General features: G+C 33.4%; 1 protein-coding gene across 1 annotated transcript in view; it reads right to left on the bottom strand.

Annotated features, from left to right (window-relative positions):
• LOC145246702 (uncharacterized) overlaps nt 1-25,365 on the bottom strand; it is a 329,042-nt gene that overhangs the window by 132,373 nt on the left and 171,304 nt on the right. The window contains exons 19-24 of the mRNA XM_080108431.1: nt 19,215-19,330; nt 13,842-14,000; nt 11,114-11,190; nt 9,143-9,254; nt 3,520-3,771; nt 446-579 (exon numbers count right to left, since the gene is read on the bottom strand). Coding sequence (XP_079964557.1) covers nt 446-579; nt 3,520-3,771; nt 9,143-9,254; nt 11,114-11,190; nt 13,842-14,000; nt 19,215-19,330 — 850 coding nt within the window. The remainder of the gene's footprint in view (nt 1-445; nt 580-3,519; nt 3,772-9,142; nt 9,255-11,113; nt 11,191-13,841; nt 14,001-19,214; nt 19,331-25,365) is intronic.

Raw genomic sequence — 25,365 nt, 5'->3', positions numbered from 1 at the left:
TGCTTCAATTGTCCTAGTTATTACTTCAACTGCCCTAGTTATTTCTCCAATTGTCTTAGTTATTATTCCACTTGCCCTAGTAATTACTCCAACATTTCGAACAATGTAACCGCCGACCTTTTTCAATAGGTACTTGTCGAACTTAGGAATCTTTACGTTGAAGTCGTGAATCTGTACGGAATGCCAAACGAAATCTTTTATTTAATTCACATGTGTAGCTTATTCTACTTTCGTCGGCCATAATCGGGTAGATGTCTAACGAATTAATAATAGTGATCTTTAATATCGCACGTACTAATGACTGAATCTTCAATCTCCAAAAACTGTCACTTAAAAACTGATTTTTACTTGGCATTTCCATCCGTTCTGTAATGTCGTAATATCGTTTAACTTGTTCAAAACTATGAAAACGAGAATAAAGGTAACATTTAGATTTGTAACTCACCAATATACCAGCGGGTGGCGTGTATATCATCTTACAGTAGACTGGGAATTGGTTATAGTCATTTTTCTCTAGGAAATAATTGCCCGAACGAGCGATCCCATTATCCCGGTGATCCTGGCATGTACGCGAATACCCTGTAAAAAAAATTAAAATAAAATATTAAATGTTGAGACATTATGATGGCGATAATAAATCAAATCGGCGAAGAATCAATCCAGTCAAGAGCTGGAGTGTTGAATAATTCTTTATAACAAATATGGTGGTGAAGAATCAATGTAGTCACGGTCTCGAGTGTTGAGTAATTCTTAGTAAAAAAGATGGCTATGATGAATCAATGCAGTCGCGATTCAGTCGTTTCAAGACAGAGGTTGACAGTGAACTAAATTGAATCCAAAATTCGATATTTTTTATTATAAATTTGGAGGCTTCTGGTTGGTTGATTGTCCTAACCGTAAGTTATAAGTAAGATTGTCGGAATCATTGGAGTCATATCCTTATCAGTAATGATGGGGATGAGTCTCCTTGCTGCTTAGGCGGCTTGAAGACTTGGTAGAATACACGTCAAGGATGCGTTCTTGACACTCAGCCCGACAGGTACTGGGCCAGTTCCCGGTCCCGCAGCTGTCGGGCTGAGGTACACCGTCTGGGTATCACTCAGAAGGTCCACCCTCCCAGGCCTTCCCACATGGCTTTCTAGTGGGACAAGTTTATTGCTTGTTGCCGGAAAATGCCGACAGGGATACTCAGGCAATTTTTGTAAATGCAAGCGTGCACCTCCTTTAGAGGAGTTTGCCTTTTCCCACATTCCGAGCGACCTTTGCTGTCGTGGGCAGCAAACCAATATCTACCTATATCAGTAATCAAAAACATTTTAACATAAAAAAAGACAAATTACATAACTTTGTAACGTTGCCAATTTCCCCCTGAATTTCCAATATATATGTTCTCCCCTTTTCTCTCTCGTCCTATCTATATACCTATATCTATCTATCTATCTATATATATATATATATATATATATATATATATATATATATATATATATTCATGCATATCGGTATATCATGTTATCTCTTAATATATGCATGTATATATAGTAAGTTATGAAAATGTGTATGGCAATTAAGCTACACAGAATTTACCGCGTTTCTTCTTCATGGTAATTTGCCAGGTTATTGCAATAAAACGGTGTTACAGCCTGGTTTTATATATTTTCAGTGATGCCAAGTATGCTAGTTAGCCAATCAGAGTCTTTGTTTTTCATAAACGTATATATCGAGTGAATTATCGCGCGTTTATCAGACAGAGGTTCATTTCCCTCTAATACACTCATTTATTTGTTCGTTTTTGGAGAGGATGGGTGCTTCCTTTTCTTTGTGTTAGAAATTAACTTTAGTGATCTAACGAGCACCGGTATGTTAACGTAATTACATCGTATATCTGAACGCGTTAGTCCCATTGGACAATCTGCATGTGTAATGTTCACAACATTTCGGTTGATGTAACCTCCGAACTTCTTCGCGTGTATCTTGTCGAACTCGAGGATATTTCTGTCAAACTCGAGAATGTGGATGGAATTTCAAACGGAACCCTTTATTTACTTCAGGGGAGTAGCATGCCCTTGTCCCATAAACCATGACTGGATAGAGGTCCTAAGTAATTCGAAATTGTATTTTTCAGTCGGAACGAAAGCATGCTGTACCCATGAAGTAAATAAGGGGTTCTGTTCGAAACTCCCTTCAAATTCTTGAGTTCGGCATAAACATTTTCACCTGACGAAAGTCGGTGGTTACATTGACCGAAACGTTGTGAAAATGACACTCAAGATGAGAACAGTGCTCCTAAGATTCCAAATAATAGGAATAATTAAAATTTATCTCAGAAATTCAGAAGCGAAACACCATTTTACTAATAATACTGAACCACTTTATTCTTTATAGCAGACAAATATTAGCATTACTTATAAGAAATCATTCTTACCCCGTTTCAGATAGATTATCACATCTTTATTAGGTACTCGCGCTGTTCGCCACTCCTGTTGTTGTATCCGAAAGGGAAGAGTTTAAATGATGCTAATAAAGTCATTACTTTGTTTGAAACAGTAATGTGCCAAGCAGAAAGCAATACTTTATCAATTTATGACATGCGCCATTTGAAGATTATTAGTTTTTCTTCCCTTATGTTGTGTTTTTCGAATGCTTAAAATAGCACGGTTAATACGTGTATTTCTATTTAGATGCAGTCACGTAATTCGACTAAAGAGTTCTATTAAGTCGGTGCGAACAGTTTTGCCGGGTTTTTTTAACAGGGTATTTTAAACTATTGTTATTTCGTGTATATTGTTTTTATTTAAACATATAATAATGATTAATTTAGAACTTTTTTCTTTCGGGTTATTGAAGCATCCGTCATATTCTTCCTCATCCATGTTGATCCGAAAAACGATCTCTCAATGGAAAGGGAGTCGATTTCATCGCACAGCACTACTAACCAAGTAGATCCTAGAAATATTTCGTCTGCTGACCTAGCTCCGTTAGGTTACCATTTACTTTGACGATTACAAAACAATGTATAAAGTTTCAGATTAGAACCACAAGAGGAGATTGAATATGAGTCAGATTCATATCTCGTATCAAACTATAAAGATGCTTTCAAGGGAGACAATTCTAAGTTTGTTGGCAGATGGGATTCTGCTATAAAGTATGGTATTATAATGAATAAAAATTTACATAAACACACAGCTTTTACTATCTAAGGTGAAATTTTAAATCGGCAAAATCTTTGGCGCCAAACTGATATAAATGGTTGTATTAGTCTGGTTGTTACATTTAATAGTATTAATTCTCCGTTGTATTTAAGTTAAAAAGATTCTCATTGATAAATGCGCATATTGAATGAACCTATCTTTAAAAAAAACGTTCTTGTTTCATTTTCAATCTTCGTAATTTCCATTATCAAATTTATGACTTTAACAAACATTCCAATAAACATAAATTCCGTATTTTTCACTTAAAACAATATCACATTCTAACAGTGTAGTTTTTGGCATCGTATGGTTAGGAAAATTGACTCACAAATTCGATTCTGGCTACAGAATAAGTCTAAGACGTATATATGCACAGTTGGATACGTCTTCCCAGGTACGGCTGCCTTCAGGGTAGTACAGACTCTGCATACCGGTAGTCGTTTCTTGTCGTTGATATAGGAACCATCTAACATCCACTGTCTGGCCTCAGCATCGCAATTGCATTTATTACCGGCTTTACCTTCACAAGTTCCGGTCACTCCGCATGCGCACTTGTTCTCGCCACCACTTCCGGACCAGCCTGTGAAAAAAAAATAAAATAAATTTAACAAAAGGATTTTAACTTCTTTAATTTCAGCAAGCATTATACACTAGATGAGTGTTTTTTAAGTTACTTATGCCGTCCCTTCTGACGCTTCTCAGTTAGGGGATAATTTACAGGATCTAATCTTAAAAAATAAACGCTTGCTGCAAATAAACTGAATATATTACAATATAAAAATATTTAACGTATAGGCATATCTTTATAAATATCAACTTATATGTATATACATATAAGTGTATATATGTATGTATATACACATATATATGTATATACACACATATATATATATATATATATATATATATATATATTTGTATGTATTTATAAAAAATATAAAAAAATGAATGAGTAATCAACAATAAAGCAAGGGAAAGATGGATGTTCTTCTGTCAAGAAGTGACAAGCACCATATGTTGGTTGGTTAGTTGTTTTTGTTTTACGGCATATCAACCCTTTTCAGGTTATTTAATGCCGAATCCAAAGATTTTGAAGAAAAATTTTTTAATAGAATATATTTGTTGTTTTCACGTCGGTTTCTATTTAACCCATAGTTGGGACCCTAACAGGTACTACCACTCCGGGTCAGAGTGGACATGGGAGCAATGGTAATTAAAGAGTAGCTCCACACTCCCCAAAGCCCACAAGCTGGGGCCTCACAACTGGATATAGTTTAAGGTCATATCCAGGGCCCGCATTGAGGGACTTTAACCCTCTGCAGGGGGGCAGTCGGCGTATTCTAATGCCCCACCGACAGGGCCTCACCATATGTGTATATATATATATATATATATATGGTACTCCTGCAGTATTTTACCCACCGATTTCACGATCTTAGCCGAGCGTTGACGAACGCTTTCGGCGTTAACGCCGACGAAAGCCGAGAATTCGGAGCTACAGTGCAAGAACGCTAAAAGTATGTGAATAGCAACAACATTACAAGGAAAAGATATTACACACACACACAACAAAATGGATAAAATTAATACAAAAAATTTGGATAAAATAAATCACAAACACTTACCGTAAGTTTTTTTAAAGTAAAATAAATTTATTTTGTTGAATATTTTTTTTTTTTGGTTCATTTTGTTTTCCGATAGCTTTTTTTTTTGGGGGGGAGGGTAAGCAACAGTAATAAACACTTCAATGTTTTTTTTTGTTTGTTTGTTTTTAACAAAACGTTATTAAACAGTAACAACAATGTTTTTTTTTGTTTGTTTTTTTTCAGTAATGTTTGTAGGGGGGGGGGACAACAATTACTGTTTATCTTTAGTTCCGACTGGAAGATTTTCTACTGACTGTAGAGAGGCAAAGTAGGGAGCAAAGGGTTTTCAGAGGATGTGGAAAGAAGCTCCTTCCCAAACCGGGTAGCCTTCCGCGATTTGATTTATTATGGAGACAAAAGGGTTGTGTCCAAATTTTTGTCTCCACATAAATTCGCATAAATATGTTTCCAACAGCTCCCGGTTTTTTTGTTTTTTTTTTTATCGCTAAATTAAATAGCTGAAATGAAAGGCTGTGTATTTTTACTTTGAACAATAAAATAACTGAAATGAAACGCTATGTGTGTAATTTCAATGAAAATTATTCGTCTGCTGCGCGTTCGTTTGAAGCGCCCTGATTGGCTGATAGAGTATCGTACCGCTCGCCATGTTCCGGCGTTTTCCGACGGATGTCGATCAACGCTCGGCTAAGATCGTGAAATCGGTGGGTAAAATACTGCAGGAGTACCATATATATATATATATATATATATATATATATATATATATATATATATATATATATATATATATATATATATACAGATAGATAGATAGATAGATAGATAGATAGATAGCTGGATGGATTCGTTATGGGGCTTTTACTTGTAGGCACATTATTTTTGTTTAATGACTTGCATATATTTTTAAGTCAAAGCTATGAAATAGCTAGAGTTGTTCAGGTTGAATGTTTTCGATCGACACAAATGCGACGTCCACTTTGAACACGACTTTCTCATTTACAAATGTTCACGGAAAATGTTGACGACACGCTCTTTTCATGTCTTTAATGTAAATCCTATCTCTAAGCGTCAATTTAAGATTTAACGCACAACTTTGAAGTGTGTTTTTTTTTCTGGACAACTGTGAAATTCGAGCAACCTGAGTGTTTAGGATCATTGTCTGTTTTTTTTTTTTTGTTTTGTTTTTTTTAATTATGTTTTAGTAATGAAATCACTCCTTAATCATTGTTGCCAATAAAACAGAGTTCGAATAATAATTATGAAACCATTGATTTGTGTGGATAATATTTTGCCCACCAGCAAGCAATGCTTTATTAACACATGACATACACGTGTATTTATTTGCTCCATTTAATTTTTTTTTAATTAAAAAACTTTTTTTAATTATTTTTAAATATTTTTTTTTTTTTTTGTTAATTTAAATTTTTTTATTTTTTTACTCTTTTTCACCTCATACAAAGCATATCGCCACTTGGACGTAAGGGGCTACTATTTAAGGCCATGTCCAGGAAAGGTTAATAAGATATTTGTTTATGTTAAATTAAAACTTCTGCATATCAGTACAGCCAGGGAAGCAGGCAACAGGAAGGGAATTCCAAAGTCTAGCCGTTCGAGTAAAGCAACTATTAGAATAGAAAGCTTTCTTTAATTTAGGGACATCAACAAAGAAGGGGTGAGATATAATTGCTAAGCAGGTTTGTCGGGGATATGTACGTTGGGGGGGTACAAGTGAAACGAGTTCATCAGAACACATTCCATTCAAATATTTGTAAAACAGGCACAGTGATGTAACATTGTGGCGATGGGACAGGGGCTGGAGCTTAGTTGATAAAGTGGGACCGATTAGATTGACAACTCTTTTTTTTTTACTCTATTTAAGAGGGAGAGACTAGTGGTAGATGCACGAGCCCAGATGTGGCAACAACACTCCATGCACGGACGAATGGTGGTCATGTAAAGGTACAGGATACTCTCGGAATAACTTGTAACTACGTTTCTAAATTTTTAAGAAGAAAATTAGTCATTCGTATTATGTGGATTCAGAGGATTATTGCTTTCATCTTCAGTGTCATTTTCACAACGTTTCGGTCGATGTAACTGCTGACCTTCTTTATGAGTATCTTGTCGAACTCGGGAATGTTTCTGTCGAACTCGTGTCGCAATGGTTAGAGTACTTGAAAAAAAAATCAATTGTAAAAGTGATATTCTCCTAAATGTTTAATTTTCAATGTGAGTGACCTAAACTACATTAATGAATTACTTAGGATCTTTATCTTGTCAAGGCTTCGGGTCGAGATCACAGTGTAGTCTCTGTTTTTCAGATGCTGCGTTTCAATTTCTTGTTCTCTGTCAGTGGAGGACAGGTCCTTCACGACTGAGACAATTTATAATTGTTGTTCCGCTTCTCCACATAAAAAAACAACCCTGGTGTCTAACTCTGTCCCGTGGAGAGGCATTATAAATAGGAACCCTCGTGAAGAGGATAAAGGTTTCTGTTCGAAATTCTCTTCAAATTCTGTTCAAATCGTGATGATTGGTGATGATGGAGGTGATGAAGCAGAATTTATTATTTAAGTAGGAAGTTTAAAAAAAATTGATTGCATTGCACTTGAAACCTTCAGGTTTATGTTTGTAGTCAACTGGGAAAGTCTCACTACAATGTAACATGCAGAGAGGCAATTTTATAAGAGAAACTTTACATGTGGAAGTTTCGTTTGGTTTTAGGTAGAAATAGAGATAGTGAAACTACTGGCAATGTTTGTAGATGGACAGGGGTTTTTTGTAAACGTTTTACAGGGACAACGTACATTAGAAATACTGTCAAGCACCTGTAATGAAAATAAAGATAGAATAGTAAGAAAAGTACTAGAGAAAAAAGGGTCATCACTGGAGTATGTCGGAGTTGATGCCATATGCTTCTGATCTCTGTCCCTCAAAATCAGCATTTTTAGAAATCTTTCCATGAAAAAATATTTGATTGGGAAAACAATGCTAGATATTTCAGAGTTTGTAAAAAAAAACATTTTTACAAGACCATATCCAAGAATTTCATTCGCAGGAGGAAATTCGTATTGCTTGTAACGGAGTATAATAGTTTGATTCACTACAAATTCAAGCAGGAGAGAGATGAACCTATACTGAGATGCAGAAGAGTGAGCAACTATATTTTTAAATACTAGACAGACAAACCTGGTTTTCAAAATAGATAGAAGCTGGAAAATGTTTCTTTCTTTAGGCAACACGGGTATAATTCTGTTACGATTGGAAAAAGTTCAGGTAATAGAGGACGTATTTATATTAGAGCCATTAATAAATAGCATATGTCTAAACAACATTTATAAAGCTTGGACTATCAATATATATATATATATATATATATATATATATATATATATATATATATATATATATATATAGTGATCGTAGTTTGATCATTAGTGCCTACGCCGCATCCTTCGGTTCGCTGGCAGCAATTTGTCACCAACACTGATGTCTGTACGTGCTACAAGACGTCCTCTCTACCCCAAACCATCCGCTTGAGGAGACTACGTTGGTTTTGGCCATGCCCTTCGCCGACAGCCGACCGATTTCATCCGCTAAGCCATTGACCCGCCTCCACTACAGGGCTGGAAGAAGCGACGCGGAGAACTGCTGAGGACCTGGATCAGTACGGTGAAGGAAGACTCTGAGCTGATTCTGGGCCCTCAACTCTACGGAATACGACGCTGGAATCGGGAATGGCTCTCGCTAATAGATACTGCGGCATCGGATCGCCGGATGTGGTCAACCTCAATTCGAGATGCAGCTAACTCAACGGGTGGAGCCGGCTCAACCGTTCCGCTGTTATAGCCGAAACAAACAAACAAACAAACAAACAAATATATATATATACATACATACACACACACATATATATATATATATATATATATATATATATATATATATTTAAATAAGGGTGTATTTTTTACCATTATTTTATTATTCCGTGTCTTGGTTTTTCATTGAGAATTATGTTTAGATCATTGTAATAATATTTTTAAATCATTGAAATCGATTCTTTCGTTGGAATTTCTTAACCCATTATATATATATATATATATATATATATATATATGTGTGTGTGTGTGTGTGTATGTATATATATATATATATATATATATATATATAATTCCTTTACCCGCATGATTATTATCTTATTTGTCTAATTGCGAAGTATGGGCGAGATTAACAAAGGAAGTACAAAATAGCATATATCATGAGATTAGTCTTCATATATTTTAATAGTAAAAATATTGTATAATTTTAATAACTGTTATATTATGAGTGGGAAGTCTTACAAACCTGTCTGTCTGACGCCGTCACACGTTTCAAAATACACATGGTCAGTGGCTGGGTTTTGATAGCATTGGTATGTCAGTTTCTGAGTACAAAACCTTGAGTTCTCCACAAGTGCCTAAAAAGAATTTTCGTAAATACATTGGCGATAAAAGAATGAAAACAAATCAATATCGATTACAAAGACGGTTGCATAGATCTCATTACATTTTATTTGCGAATACACTCACATATATATTATATGACAGTAGTATAGTTATGCATACGTATGGCAAAGCAAAGAAGTTATTTTGTGTTTCTCATAGGAAAATATCAAGCGAATTTTGTATGTATATATATATGTATATATATATATATATATATATATTACTAATATCATTATAGTTACATTACAAGTTTCAAGATTTTATTTAGTATGACAATCAGTTTTTTCAGCATGTTAAAACTTTTACATTTTACAGAGTTGTTTACTTTACGCAGAAACAAACAATATTTTATGTCACTATCCATTTTTCATGACGTACTGGTATCCTCCTCAGAAAAAAATAGTAATGTTTCTTTAGAAAGAAATCGGCATGGCGATATAATGCTGTAAATAAACATATTCACATCACGTGATTATTTAGGTAGTCATCTTTGTTTAAGTGTGAGGTTATTTTTATCCTGATTTTTATATTGGTTAATAATATTTCAAAGTGGTTTTAATTTACAGAAATTATATTTTTTTATAAAAAGTATTTTATTCTATTTAAACTAATAATAAGTATCTATTGTATATAACTGGTGTTTTTTTTCGGTTGTCGGTACGAAAATTATTTCTTTACTTTTAAAATGTATTTCATATTTATTGATGGTCATCTTAATTTAATGAACAACGCTATCCTATTATTCATTTTTATAGAAAATGGTTGTGTATTTTTGATGGTAACAATATATAAAAATATATATTTAAAAATATAATGATATTCAAATGAATTCATATTGTCTATAACAAGTTAGTTAGGGCTATCTACAAGTTAAAACGTATCATAGAAGATCAATGCTTATATATATATATATATATATATATATATATATATATATATATAGACTTATATGTAATTATACTGAGTTCGTGAAATTCAGTAAATTTTCATATACCAATGTGTTTTAGGCCAAAATGGTTGACTTAAAGAGTAAGCTACAAAATTATCAAATTTTATAATTGAGCATTAATATACTGTGTAAGCAAAAACAAGACTTCAAAACAAGGTGTTGGTGGAAACAAAAAGTGTATTTCAATTTACGTTACAATTGTTTCCATGTCCAGTTCGACAATTTCAAGCATTATGTCGTTTGAAACTTTTCAAAACCAGCATTTCTTCAGACTTTATGATTAAGAACACTTTTGGCAATGGAGCATTTTTTGAAGAGAAGGAAGGAAGGGGAAATCCCTAGATAGAAAGGCATGCGATAAACATCTACCTTTGTTGTGGTTACGGAAAATCCCATTTAAATATTAATATATCGCCTAATTTTCGTATCCTCATTTAAGAGCAGAGTCATGACAAGTTGCTACAGAGAGCCTTAAACCATTTAAAAAAAATTAATATACATCCCATTCGTTAGGTTCCTAAATTAGATCTGGTTATTTCTTTGTTACCCAATACTTAATTTTTTAAATTTTTGTTTCGATATAATGGTCGTAACAGCCTTGTAAAAATGTTACGGTTAGTTTTAGTTTCGTATTAGTGGCAGGTAATGTCTATAGATTATCGTTATATCTGTGCTTGGATTTAAGACCCTTTTAGTTTTAAAGTTTAATTGAATACGAGAGTGAATAAAATGGGTGTATTAAAGATGTATATAAAAATCCTTGTATAATATTACGGGCGAAGTATTCTAATCTATTGATTGTTATTTAATGTTTTAAGATTCGTATTTCTAAAAGCCGTAAATCTAATCTAAAATTTAAATTGAAAAAGGAGTTTTACTTACGTTTACTTGTTCCCGGTTTACATCGAAATTGTACGAAACGTTATAGCAGGTTGTGCGACCTTCTCTTTCGGCGTTTACTATTTTTGTATTGTTTTACATATATGCATATGTATATAAATAGATTGTTTTACATATATGCATATGTATATAAATATATATGTATATCAGTATATATATGAATATATAAATATATATATATATATATGAAACAATAACAAATAGAAAGAAAAAAGGAAACAAGTATCTGCGTAAATGAGTCAGAATTTCAAAGGAGCAATTATTACAAAGTATTTTAAGACTTATATCAACACAAGTAGAAGGTATTACATATTGGGAGTAAATAGTAATTAAGTATGCTAGTGTGCAAAAGAATTTGTCCCCGGATGATAAAATTTGAGGCAGCGTGCAACAGTTGAAGCGGTAGAAAATACAGAAGTCGAACGATGACATAAGATATGCCACGTTTAAGGTTTTCAGATAAGTCATTCGATGGAAGCTATACGAACAAGCCACAGATGGTGTTACAGAGTCTTAGCTGTGTACGACAGCTAAGTCTCTCTCTCGGTACAAAATGTTGAGATCCAGCAACAAACAAAGGCAAGATAGCCAGCAACAAATTAAACTGCAGACCAGCTTAATGCGGGTACTGGTCTCCCGCTTTATGTTTTTTTTTATATCAGAGATTTGCTTCTCCTTAGAAGGTTGCCTTCATCACGGCTTACGAATATATATATATATGGGGGGGCGTGTAGTGGAATTTTAAAGAGCATGTAAAAAGTATACACGATTTAGTGATCATAATATTTCGCAAAGTATTTGTTTTTTCGGAGTATTTGAAACAGATTTTGAATTCATAGTATAAGCACAATATTAAGCTTGAAGATTCAAATGATTCAAAAGATTGAATGAACTCGACGATGCGCATGGATGAATATGCATATACATTGCGTCCATTTATTACATATATATATATATATAATGTAGGTATTTAATTATTATAGTAAATAATAATTATGACAGCCCCTTTAAGAAATTCGTTTCTCATCGTTGAGCACTTTCAGTTGAATTAAAAGTCGGTCAATTTAGCTCTTATGCGTAGATCATCGTATAACGATTAGATCACTGTCTGACTGACGTAAATGAACACTTAAAATTAAGATGTTTAAAATTCAACGTTATTTCAAGCGGTTAATGGTAGCCGAATGGATATGTTCTCCGCTAATCGAGCCAGAGATGTCTCGTGATACGGGGTTCGAATCGTTCGACTGGTAGTAATCGTGACACCCTGCACTGAAGATTCCCGAAAGGATGAAACACTAGTGTCTGTAGGTATTTAATTATTATAGTAAAAAATAATTATATATATATATATAATCGATTCTTAACTTATCGGTTATCAAATGTGAACCTGTTTGTCACAGTAATTATGCCAGACAGTATACAACGCTGAGTTTGACTAGTACCAGGTGGTTAACTATTTGGAAATGGTAGACGCTGTATATATTGCACTGGGACGTAGAAATTTCCAGGTTTTTCATTTGGACGCGTTTAAAAACAACTGGGAGAGACGAACCCTCAGTCTCTGTAAAGACATGCACCCAGGAGAAAGCAAAACCGAGGTATACTGTTTGATCCGCCCGTGGCATTCACTTGCAACAACTGAGGTTAGCTGTTGTTCCAAAAAGTATGATTGGTTCTGCACAGACCTTCACTAATTTAAACAATACATCTGTGTAAATTTCAGACAAATTAATTGTTATGTGAAGCCCATCCGTCGAAACCAACGGAGAGATTTATTATTTATATATATATATATATATATATATATATATATATATATATTGCAATCATGAAGGGAAAACTTTTATTATTCATGATTAAAATTAAAATACGTAAAAAACGTTTTAAAGCGCGGGGAAGAAGAGGAAATAAAAATAAAGAGAGGAATCAACTGACCAGTTTCTCAATTGCTTTTTCAAAGCTTTATCGATGGATTTAAACAAAAAAAAACTGTATCGATGGATTTAAACAGGGAAAAACATAGCTGAGAGAGGAGGGGTGTAATAAAGGGGAGAAAGGGGTAGAAGATAATCATCTTTTTAAATCTATTTTTAGAACAGATAAATATAGGGCAGTTGAGGTCAATTTGAACCAAACAGGAACATAATTGAGTAAGGGCGATAATTCAGATTTATTTATTTTAAATTTAGAAAGAGTTATAATGGGTGAGGGTTTACTGAGCATAAGTAATGGTTTAATAAATTAATTATAGTTATAGTTGTAGTTATAATTGTACGCATACACGTATACACATATATAAATGCGTAAATGCATATACATTATAATAAAATAAAATAATATAAAATGATATAGGATAAGACGCTAAACTAAAGAAGACTACTAATTTACAAGCAATAGGGACACACACACGTAATTATACAAAGACATATATACATACATGCAAATATATACGCATATATATATGCATACATACGTGCATATATATACACATATATATCCATACATAAACATATACTCACACATTACATATAAGAACATGCATGCACTTACACATTACATATAAAACAGACATGCATATACGCAGATATAATACTAGGATTAGTATACAGCAGCTCCTTTTGTCTCACAAAAGAAACAGAATAGAATAAATATCTTATGTTTAATACATTTATGGTCGAAGGTTTAATGTATATGTATATATACTTACATTTGGTTTTAATTATTGTGTTGGTATTTTGGCATTCGACCTTAAAAGGTTTTACCCCATTTACTCCATCTGGATCGATTGTATATATGCCACTCTGTAGCGGATACTGGTCATAAATTCGCCGTTTTCCAACAATGTCATTACATGTCTTTCTCAATTCTGTAGATTAAAGATATAGAAATATATATATGCATAAATATATATATATATCTGTTTGTGTGTAATAGAAAAAATATTATTGAAAATTAATTCTAAATATCCCCACCTCCAAAACAAATATTAAAACCTGTTAAGAAAGTATACATAAACTTTAATTATCCGACGAAGAGTACAGATAAAATTGAAAGACCTTATTCCGAGAAGCTGCAAAAACTGCAATTCTTCTCATCAGAAGAAAAGAGGTTTGCAACATATACAATAAATTATGCAGATTAATGCATTAACAGAAGCTACTAAGATGAATTGAATCACATTTGCATGAAAAAAATGTTAACAGCTTATGAAAGTTAATACAGTTTCATAATGCTTATAAAACAGAAACAAGGGAATAGTTGAAGTGTAAAAAGATATTGTCCAAATTCATTGAATAAAGAGGTAAGATCCAAGAATGACAGGTTAAATCCAATAAAGTTCATGGAGAACCCATATGATGATAATAATGGAAATAGTATTCCGACGAGATAGAGAGCTAAAAAGGTGCAAACCAAGTCATGTGTTCTTCCACGTTCCGTCTTTATCATAAGACTTCTTCTGAGTGAAAGAAATTAAGAAAATAAAATACCAGTACATTATTTGAAAATATATTTTTGTTGCAATGAAATAGAAGAAAATCATACATTTCATTACAACAAAAATATATTTTCAAACATTGCACTGTTATTTTATTTTCTTAATTTCATTCATCCAGAAGAAGTTTTACAATAAAGACGAAACTTTTATGAACACATAACTTGGTTTGTTACTTTTTTATTTCCATATATATATATATATATATATATATATATATATATATATATATATATATATATATATATACACACATGTAAAACGATAAAATGATAGACATTAACGGCATATTTTATATGTCGATAATTATTTCCACAATTCTTTCGAAGTTTAATAAGAAATTTTAAAAGCATATTGTTTCGTTGGCTTATTTTTAGATATTTCATTTAATAGTTCTATTCATTTTTTTAAACGCGTACAGGAAGCACTAAAAAACGTAAGTAATCTGTTTAACTCCTAGGATATATTCTTACTATAAACATGTGCCAAGTTGAGCGTAGTGTGCATATGAACACCACTTACTTATCCTTGCTTACATATCATTTACGAATTGTAATAGACGTACCTATCAAGCTCTGGATTACTGCTAAAATACGTAGAAGGTTTTCTCATTAGATCAAATATTTGTTAATTATCTCTTTCAATCGTAGACGTGTTGTATTTCTTCCTGAGATTCTTATGGATTAGCTCTGTTCGCAATGGAAAATCCACTCTAAAACTGTTTGGTCTTTCTTTTTCATCATTTTTTTTCTCGGAGTCCATATATTAGATCTATTGCTCTTTCAGCATAAGGTATAATCAGTTGTCTCTATAGCTCCAAACACTTTCTCACATCTGAGGCTATTCTGTATCTATGTAAATATAGGAGCAGGCTATGTATGGGGTACTGTTTTCATAGTTAGGAAAATTAATAGCTGTCCCATTTGAAGGTTCTCGATAAAATGCAGAAATGTATTTGTAATTTAATTGAACCCCAACTAATCCTCTTAACTAAACGTTGTTCGGGATTAAATGATGACCAACCGAATGTTTTACACTTCAAATACTTAAATTGTCCTTAAAATCGGTGCAATTGCACATCTTGTAATCAAATCGATTGATTTATTGCTCTAGTAGGGGACTCACCACGGTGCACCGGAAGGAAGCTTTATATGCCCCCGCAGTGAGTTCGTTTATAATGCACTGTAGTGTGCATTGCATTGTAGAGAGTCTGCGGCCAGAATTAAGTTTAAAATGCAAAAAATAAGCGTCATGGTTCAATAGTGCTCGAAACATAAACATTCATTTTCAACGCGCCTCTGTTTTATGAAAGAAACTACTGTTGATTTTATACTACAAACATTTCTACTTGTGCGTTATAAAACTTCTATAATGCATGTGTAATGTTACATTTTATCAGAGTGTCACAATCGGACTGTTCCTACTTTGATCGGAGTTTTTCGATTATCGATATTACTACTTATCAGAGGCATTCCGATATAAAACTTATCTAAGAACCCTGTCAGACAGATAAAGTAAATATCTGTGAAATTAAAGACAAAATCGGCCAAGCCGATAAAGTGTATTTCATGTATATGTAGAGATAAGAGGAAGAAATAATTCAACTTTTAAGATAAAACCTGAACACATATTATTAATGTATCATATGTAACAGTGTGTGTAAGTTCGATAACATCTTCCATCATTCGGCGAAATTTACGCCTTCAACATCAGGATGTAAAGCAAATGTTAATTAAGCTTATCGATAAAACATTGGCACAACAAAAACTTTAATACTGGAGAAACACTAGGTTGGGTAGTCTATTATTCCATCTGGCAGTTTTTTAACATTACTGGTCATCAATAACTGCAATCTCAATTTACCTCGGGGCAGAAAGGAAGGCTGAAGCTCATAAAATAACCAAGAAGTTGTTTATCTGTAAATAAGATAGACACTGTTCTGGGTATGACATAGAAATATATATTTCTTTAACTTATTTTTGTGCCAAACTAGGCGTATCGCCACTTGGAGGTTAGTAGCTACAGTTTTTTTTGCTGCTGTCATGTTTTGGGAATTAAAATAGAACTATCACCTTGAGCAAAAAATTCTTTATCAAACACATAAAATAAAACTACACAAAAAATCAATAATTTACGGTATTGTAACATTGATTATTAATTGCTGTTCAAATTAATCATTTTTATTTCTGAACTAGCAGGGACTGTAAACTGGCATCGCTCGGTGGAAATATGGCCCTTTCCTCTTGTAGAAATATTAAAGTACGTTTGTTGTTGCTGTTGGTGGGTGTGCTGTTGTTGTTGTTCAACACCTAACCTTCTCATGTTATAGACACACCCAACCGCGACATGGTAAGAACGGCTTTAAAACTGGTCACCGGCAAAATCCTCATGTTAAGAACGGTTTTGGGAATAGACACAACATTTTGACAGTTGGGGTTACTGTCCATATATTTGCCACAAATTTACCCTTGATAATCGCTGTCGGGGCCCCCACGCGAAAATACTATGAACCAACGAACAAATTTAGGAGTGGCAGTGTTGGTCGGATATAATTAGATTTGTTAAAAACTACTTGTATCTGCCAAATATAAACGAGATTCTCTGGGAAAGTCGTCATTTTTAAAGAAAGTGTGTAAGTGGATCTAATGTAAAGATTTATCTTGAAACAACAAAAAAAGAAAGCAGTCTATTATCAAACAATAAAATACAGTTGTTGTTGTTGTTGTTGTTGTTTTTGTTGCTCAACCCCAACCTCTTTATGTTAAAAACGGCTTTCAGAACGGACAACCTCAACACCCGCAATATTCCCATATTAAGACCGGCTCTTGGAATAGACATCCCATCCTGAGAGTGGGGATTGGGGGGGGGTCAGAATATTTGCTCCATATTTAACCTTAATAATCGTTGTCAGGAATCAGAGGCGCAACAAAAGGAAATAACTTCGTCATGTTAAAGAAACGTGTGTCTAATTTTTCTATTATAAAACACATACATACGATATTGGGCCGTCAACTGAAATTTAAGCTGCTAATGCAGGAAACGCAAAGTAAAAAAAGTAAATCCATAAACAAAATTGTTATGTTTCAGATTTGTTTTATTTGTTTGGGGGGTATATCTGCGATGTTAATGTGTGTATAAGAATCGAAAAAATGTAAATAAAGAAAAACGTATGATGAAGGACACGGCCCGTTCTAAAAAAAAAAATAGCAAAAAAAAAAATAGCACCATTGTCGGTTTTCTCAGCGTAATCGTAAACGAAATAAAAGAATGATATCCGTAAATTGTATGTATTTTGTTTGACGGATTTTTTTTTGTTTTGTTTTTGTTTTTTGTTTTTTTTTTTTGTAGTGGCACGTAAATGTGAGGGTATAAATATATAACATTATGATTATGAATGTTTAATAATTTTGTATTTGGTTTAATATTCATATAACTATTATTTCGTGTAGAGAGAGTGGTCATATTTGTAAAGATCTGACGTTCGTTTTTTGTAAAAATGGGGTTTATTCTGGAATAATAGATTATTATGTTCTCAACCAATGAGAATAGCTGGAATGTTAGTAGGGAGAAATTATTATTTTTTTTAATCGGAAAATGAAGAGGTAATTTTATGCTTGTGAGTGTATGACCCAGTTAAGAAAGGGGCCAGGGCAATATAGTTATAATGTGTATATATCTTCCCTGCCCTGTACTGAGGTCCATGGGAGTACTTTAGCTTTAGAGGGAAAAATAGGAATTATTTCTCCTAAATATTTTGGCGATCGTGATGAGGTTTCTCCTAGGATGTAATATAGGATTTTATTATAACTAATAAATATGTATAAAACGGCATTCTAATGTTACAGAAGATGGTGAATAATAGTTTAGACATAATAATTGTGTATGTGGAACTGTTATTGCAAACCTACGGTAATATGGTCAAAAGGAATTTCTGCAATCAAAATATCATATATGAAAATAAATTAAGCATCATTTATTAAAATAATATATGTGACATCATTTTTTATCAACTTAAAGTATATTCGTAGGTTTAAGAGTGGATCCATCTTTTTGAAACAGAAATATACCTTGGATTTAGAATTCATTTATGTATGATATTAACATGGGAAAAAACTGATAACGAAAATAGGTAACGTTTGTGGATTCGTCAGTTATTTTAGTCTGACGCGTTTTTGATCGCTTAACATTTACTTTAATTAAAGAACTTTTATACTGAAGATAAGATTATAAAAACAAATTTCTTAAACATATTTATGCATTGATATTCATAAATATTATCCATGTTGATATTGTATCCGAGATGGGTATATTTGCTAATGATATCAGGAATGATACAGTTTCAACGATCGGTCGCCGCTTTGAGACACACCGCAATACGTTCATGTTGTTTGGACGTACGGCCATTGAAGACAACAAGGACAACCTAGACTTTTACCTTATCTTAAAAAATAATTTGAAAATAAAAAAAATCATTTATATATCTGTCCATATATTTAATGTGAAAACACCATCTGATCGCAAGTCCATTCAGTAAAATAACTGGAGTAATACCCAGGCTATAAAACAGAGAAAATATGTTAAACTCACCGTAGCACATTAAAGGTCCTATAAGCAAATCAGCCTTGCTTGTGCTTGAAATGCTCGGTAAACTAATACGTGAAACCGGAAGTAGCCGGTCCCATGTAATTGTTCCTGTGTCGGTCCTATATAAAGAAATGTACATAGCATTAGTATTAAAATTCAATTAGGTTAATTCAGCAAAATATATCATGTTTGAAATATTAATTATATTACACTTAATCTCTCGGCAGCAATTAACTCGTTTATTATATATCACATCGGCTAATCGACTAATTAACTATTTGCGTCGTATATTAGACTTTTATGACCCCAGTGTCATATTTGTATTAATAAAAGTACGTGAACACTGTTGATCTGAATTTAATAATAGTATATACTAGACTTGAGAGACCCGACGTTACCCGGGATCTAATGATGATCAACAAATATTTTACAATCCTATATTAATATTGTCCTCGAAATCGGTGGAATTACCCATGTTTCAATCAAATAGATCGATTACCTGCTCTATTTAGAGATCAATCGCAGTGAACCTGGGGGAAGCTGCACATGCCTTCCTGCATTGACTTAATTTATGATACATTGTTGGCTACATTGCACTGTGGATAATCTGAGACTTGAATTAAGTGTAAAATGCAGAAGTCAAGTATTATAGCTCGACAAAAGGAAGCATTCATTTCGAAAGTGCACCTGTCATATAAAAAACTATTCTTGATTTTATATGCCTGGTGTTACTGCTAGTGTGGTAATAATGGTTTGAATTTAAGTTTAAAATCAAGACGTTAAGTATCAAGGTTCATGTGTTCTTTAAACAGAAACATTTATCTCGAACACGCTCCTGTAATATCAAAAATCCTACTGTTGATTTTATATGCAGGACTTTTCTGTTTGTGTGATAATAAAAGTTTTCGAATGCACTTATCATGTTAAGCTGTATAAAGTGTTAACTTTTGCCAAAATCGCCTGCTCCTTCTTTCATCGGATTTTTCGATTATCAAATATCGATACTTATTGGAGATATTCCTTCATGAAACCTATCGACAAACACTGCCAGGCACATAAAATACCTTTGTGTTATATTTCATAAAAATCGGTCCAGCCATTCCAGAGTTCATAGGGAACTAACTCACACACATGCAAGATTTTTTATATATAATAGTAGATAGATAGATAGATAGATAGATAGATAGATAGATAGACAGACAGACAGACAGACTGCTGGTAGTTAATACGCGTATTATGATATTAGTAACGAGCGGGAACGCCGGTCTTGCGAGGCAGGAAAATACGCTTTAATATATTTGAATTCAGGTAATTGCTTGCGTGCCATCAGCTAGAATTGAAATGAAAACATTATCCGCTCCAATCACGTACCCTACTATTTTAGCTTTTTCTTTACATTTTAGGAAAGGAGCGTTTTCCATAGAGTTTGCGTTTAAATTTAGACACAGATAGAGAGTGGGGGAAACTGCTGATAGTTGTTGTAACTAGACGAGTGCTTTTGTGAAAATTTGGCAAGAGAGAAACATAGATTGACGCTCAGACAATCACTTGTCATAATGATAGAGCAGAAACAGACTCGCAACGATTTTTTTTTTCTGTTGGAAAGAGGTTGCAGGGAAGAAAAAGGGGCATCACCTACACAAGAAGCTGGTTTTGAACTTTGTACAGGATAAACTGTTTCGAGCAGCTCTCGCTCAGATATGGCAACAGTACTCCATTTTAGGACAATCTGGCTGTCATATAGATAGAGGATTGCGTCAGGAGTTAAATACTTTCTGGGGCGGTAAAATGACGCAACTATTTTTCTGGCGACCTTAGCAACAGATTTGATGTAAGTCGTCCATTCCAGGTCAGGAGTAAAAATTAGACCCAAAAGCTTGTCAAAACGGGGAGCTTCTTTAAGACGAAAACCATTAATATCAATTGGGGCTAATTGGAGATTGTTTTTTTTTGGGGGGGATGCGTTAACATTAACCAGCCACTTTTTACCCCGATGCATCATATGTTTTTTGTCTGAGGATAGAAAGTCAGAGATATATTCGTTGTTGTTGGCCCTTGAAGTGTTGCCATAGATAGTAGTGTCTTCCGTGTATATATCGAAGAATAAACTTAGAATGTCATTTAGGAGACTGTTGATGAAGATAACGAAGAAGCTGGACCCAAGATAGATACCTGAAGCATGCTAGAATTGATGCTTTGAGCTTCTGACTTTTGCCTATCGACGACTGCTTGTATAAATCTATCGGAGAGAATGGATTCGATGGTTGAGAAGACATTCGAGATATTCCATATCTGGAAATCGTGTTAAGTAGAATGTGTGCTAAATCCTATTAATCGTCTTTGATATGTCAAGAGCAATTGCTCCTTAGAAGAAACTCTTAATCGAAAGATTAACTGATTATATGTGAAATAACAGTCGGCTCATCACCGGTAGATCTCGCTGGACGGAAACCATAGTGCTTGTCGCTGAGCAGGTTGTTTTCCTGAGGTAGTTGGCAATTTTTCTATTCAATACGGATCCAAGCAACTTACTCATGACACACAGACTAATTGGTCTGTACTGAGATGCAGAATACCGATCTCCAGTTCATTTTTTAAATATTGGGCAAACTAATGAGGTTGTTGGGCAGAATTTCTACTTTATGCATCGATGGAACAGTTTTGCAAGCGTGGGTGCTAGTTCCGGTTGCAGCCTTTTGAGAACTATAACTGGAATATTGGCAGGACCAGTTGCTTTGGTGGCATCAAGATCATTGATGAGTGTGGCAATATCACGAGCAGATAGGTGGATGCGGCTCCGATTATTTTCAGTCTTGGGAGGAAATTCGGAATGTAAAAACCCTGATCGAGAGATTAATAAGAAAGATTTAAAATTAAACAATTTCAACCTCTGAATTAATTTGCACATGCGCAAAAGTAATAGAAATATGTTGGCAAGTTGAAATCAACATTTTGCATTTCTACTTACCAACATATTTCTGTACGCATTATTTATTCATCTTAACAAATATTTTACAACCCTGGGTGTATGATATTTCCTTTTACTTTTAGTGTTATATGATCAATAATTTAAGAGTTTATCGGTTAAATATTTTCACGAAAACACAGACGTACATACACCTACTTTTTTATTTATATAGATGAATTAAAGACTTATATTTACTTTGTGTACATATTAAGGGAATTTTAAGCATCTGTACTGATTTTTATAATTTTCGAGCCTAAACGGTTTTTCCAGCAGATATAAATTTCATTGCGGCCACAGGATAGTAAATAAATCAGACTTAGGTCAAGTGTATGCTGCGAAATATTGCTAAATCGCGACCCCAAATATGTCATAAATCAAATTACAAAACGACTATAATCCAGTTCGCAAGACGTCTTGAAAATATATCAAATAAGAACATTATTGTTCTCGAATAATCATGACTAGAATTTAACAAAAGACACCCCTATAGGGAAAAATTATTTTAAACAATCAGTAATCGACATATAAGCTTTCGGTAAGAGGTATAAAAACCAAAGCGACGAACGTCACTAGATTTCGCAAGTCAAAAAGCACAAAATGACTCTCCTCCTCCAACCGCTAGCCTCCTTATGACACGTAAGTTATTTAACTTATTTGTCTTAAGTATGTAGCCATTAAATAAACAATTAGTTGGTGTTATCGTCTACGAGGTGACTATTAACAATTAGACACACTTGGACTGTTTGTTTATAAGTGCAAGAAATACTGTCACAAAATACTCCAAATCAGACAAATATATCCATTTGGTGAAATTTATGTAAAATAATTGTTTACAGTCGGTAGCAAAACCAATTATACATTGTTTAGAGGTTTCGTTTGTCAATAGTTAAGTTATCGTGTTGCAACCGCAATCATCTTAAAACGGTCGGAACAGTGTTTGTCTTGAAGTAATGGAAAGCTATCCAATACGTTCTAACTCAGAAAAGAACCACAGAATTAAGCACTAATCTCGAAATTGATTTAAAAATTCCCATTTTGCTTTACCTTTGTTTCTGAACGAAATTCCAATAGCGTCAGTATTATGGGAAATTTACGACTACATTACACTATGCATAAACAGCTTATCTATATATCTATTTATAGCTATGTGTTTATATATATATGTATATATATATATATATAAATTTATTCATATATATATTTCCATGGCAGGTGCTCGTCTGAACTCCAATCTCTGGTCCCCCCTCGCCAATCTTTCACGAAAAACACTCGTCTAGCCGAATCCACTGTGAAAAATTTCCCCCACTCTATATCTGTGCCTAAATCAAAACGCGGATTCCATGAACTAAGCTTCTTTCTTAGAACTGCACGTCTGTGGAACTCTTTTCCGTCTGCCTGCTTCCCACCGGACTACAACTTGGATGTGTTCAAGTCCAATGTTAACAAATTCCTAATGAACCGCCCCCTTAAGTAAACACTTCATCAAATCTCCACACTAACGTAATGTACTTGCAATAACCCTTATCCCTAAGTGGCTTCCGGGCCTTGATAAGTGGTGATCACTGTGTAGAAAAAATAAAATATATATATATATAAATTTATTCATATATACATATATATATATATAAATTTATTCATATATCCATATATGTGTATATATATAAATGTATGAATATAAACATATATATATGTATATATATAGATTTATTCATATATCCATATATATGTGTATATATATAAATTTATTAATATATACATATATATATGTATATATATAAATTTATTCATATATATATATGTATATGTATAGAATATAGGTATATATGAAATACTATATGTACGGCTTGCGAAGCCAACGGTAAATTTGTGACTAGGTTTGAGTCTCTCGACCAGTAGTAATAATCACTTCAGTTACTATTGATTACATAATTATGGAGCATAAGTTTCTGTGTTTATAAAAATAGTTGTTAATATTTACGGTGGCAAAATTGCAATGAGTTCACTAAACCACATGCTATTAAAGTACTTGTAAAATCGATACAGTGATGCAACATTGCGATTATTAGATAAATGGATCGAGCTTGTCTGATATTACTCGACCTATTAGATTAGAGGCTCTTTTTGGTCATTTCAAACAGGAAGTAACTAGTGATAAATGTACCAGCTCAGAAGTGGCAAAAATACTCCATATATAAGCGAATTGTAGGTTTGTGAAGATATCGAATAATCTCTGGTGGGAGTAAAAAAACTTAGGCTGATGCAAAGATGGTGGTCTCCCCCTTTACAATAATTTCTAGCATTGTAAAGGGGGGGACCACTATTTTTGCATCAGCCTTAGAAACGTCCTTAATATAGTTGTTCTGATTCATATAGCCGGCGAATGTTTAGCCTTAAAGTTTGAAGAATGATTTCTCAGGTATGGTGTTATTGGTCATGGAAATGAATTGTTGACAAGGTTTCTCATAGTTGTTAAAGGGTAGAATTTTAGTCTTGATAGTATTAAATGTTACTATTCATTTACGGCTTATATCCACTATGGTTGACATTTGTTTTCTAGCGTTTCTGACATTAGTTTGAATATATGTATATTCGTTTTTTACTTATTTCTACTATAGACCGTGCTTGCATTAGTAAATATATCAATCTTAGAAAACTGTCTTGGTTTACCTGCTTTATGTAGGGCATTAGATATTCGTCCAGATATGACGGTTAAAATATCCGCAGTAAAATGGGCTTGGATTATCTATACTGTTAGTGAGAAATAAGCTTAGCATTTACAAGATAATGACCTAGCACTAGACTGAATAACGAATCAAAAGCTTTTATTGAAGAGGAGGATAAGACTAACGGGACGATGATTGAGCGGTTCAGTTCTTTTGTCGGCATTCCTGAATATTGATACCATGGAAACAATTTACCAGCTATGAGAAAAGCTAGAATCGGCTAGATATTTATTTAAGAGTTTAGAAACGACAGAAACAAGCTAGCTGAATATTTCTTATTTAATATAACTGAGTGATATAATGGACTGATCCAACACCCCTTAAATGAATGGACTGTTACGTCTATAAAAAGACAAGCAAACTCTCCTCACGTGGGAGACAGAATTTAGTACTAAGCTGTCAATGGACGCTTAGAAATGTGTGTACCTTTTTACCTAAATAAACCCTTTCTGTACAACCCCAG

Source organism: Euprymna scolopes, chromosome 24 (genome assembly GCF_053919585.1).
Source record: "Euprymna scolopes isolate OS-2025 chromosome 24, ASM5391958v1, whole genome shotgun sequence".
NCBI lineage: Eukaryota > Metazoa > Mollusca > Cephalopoda > Sepiida > Sepiolidae > Euprymna > Euprymna scolopes.
Note: the sequence above shows the minus strand (reverse complement) of the source record. Positions and strands in the feature narration are given on the sequence as shown.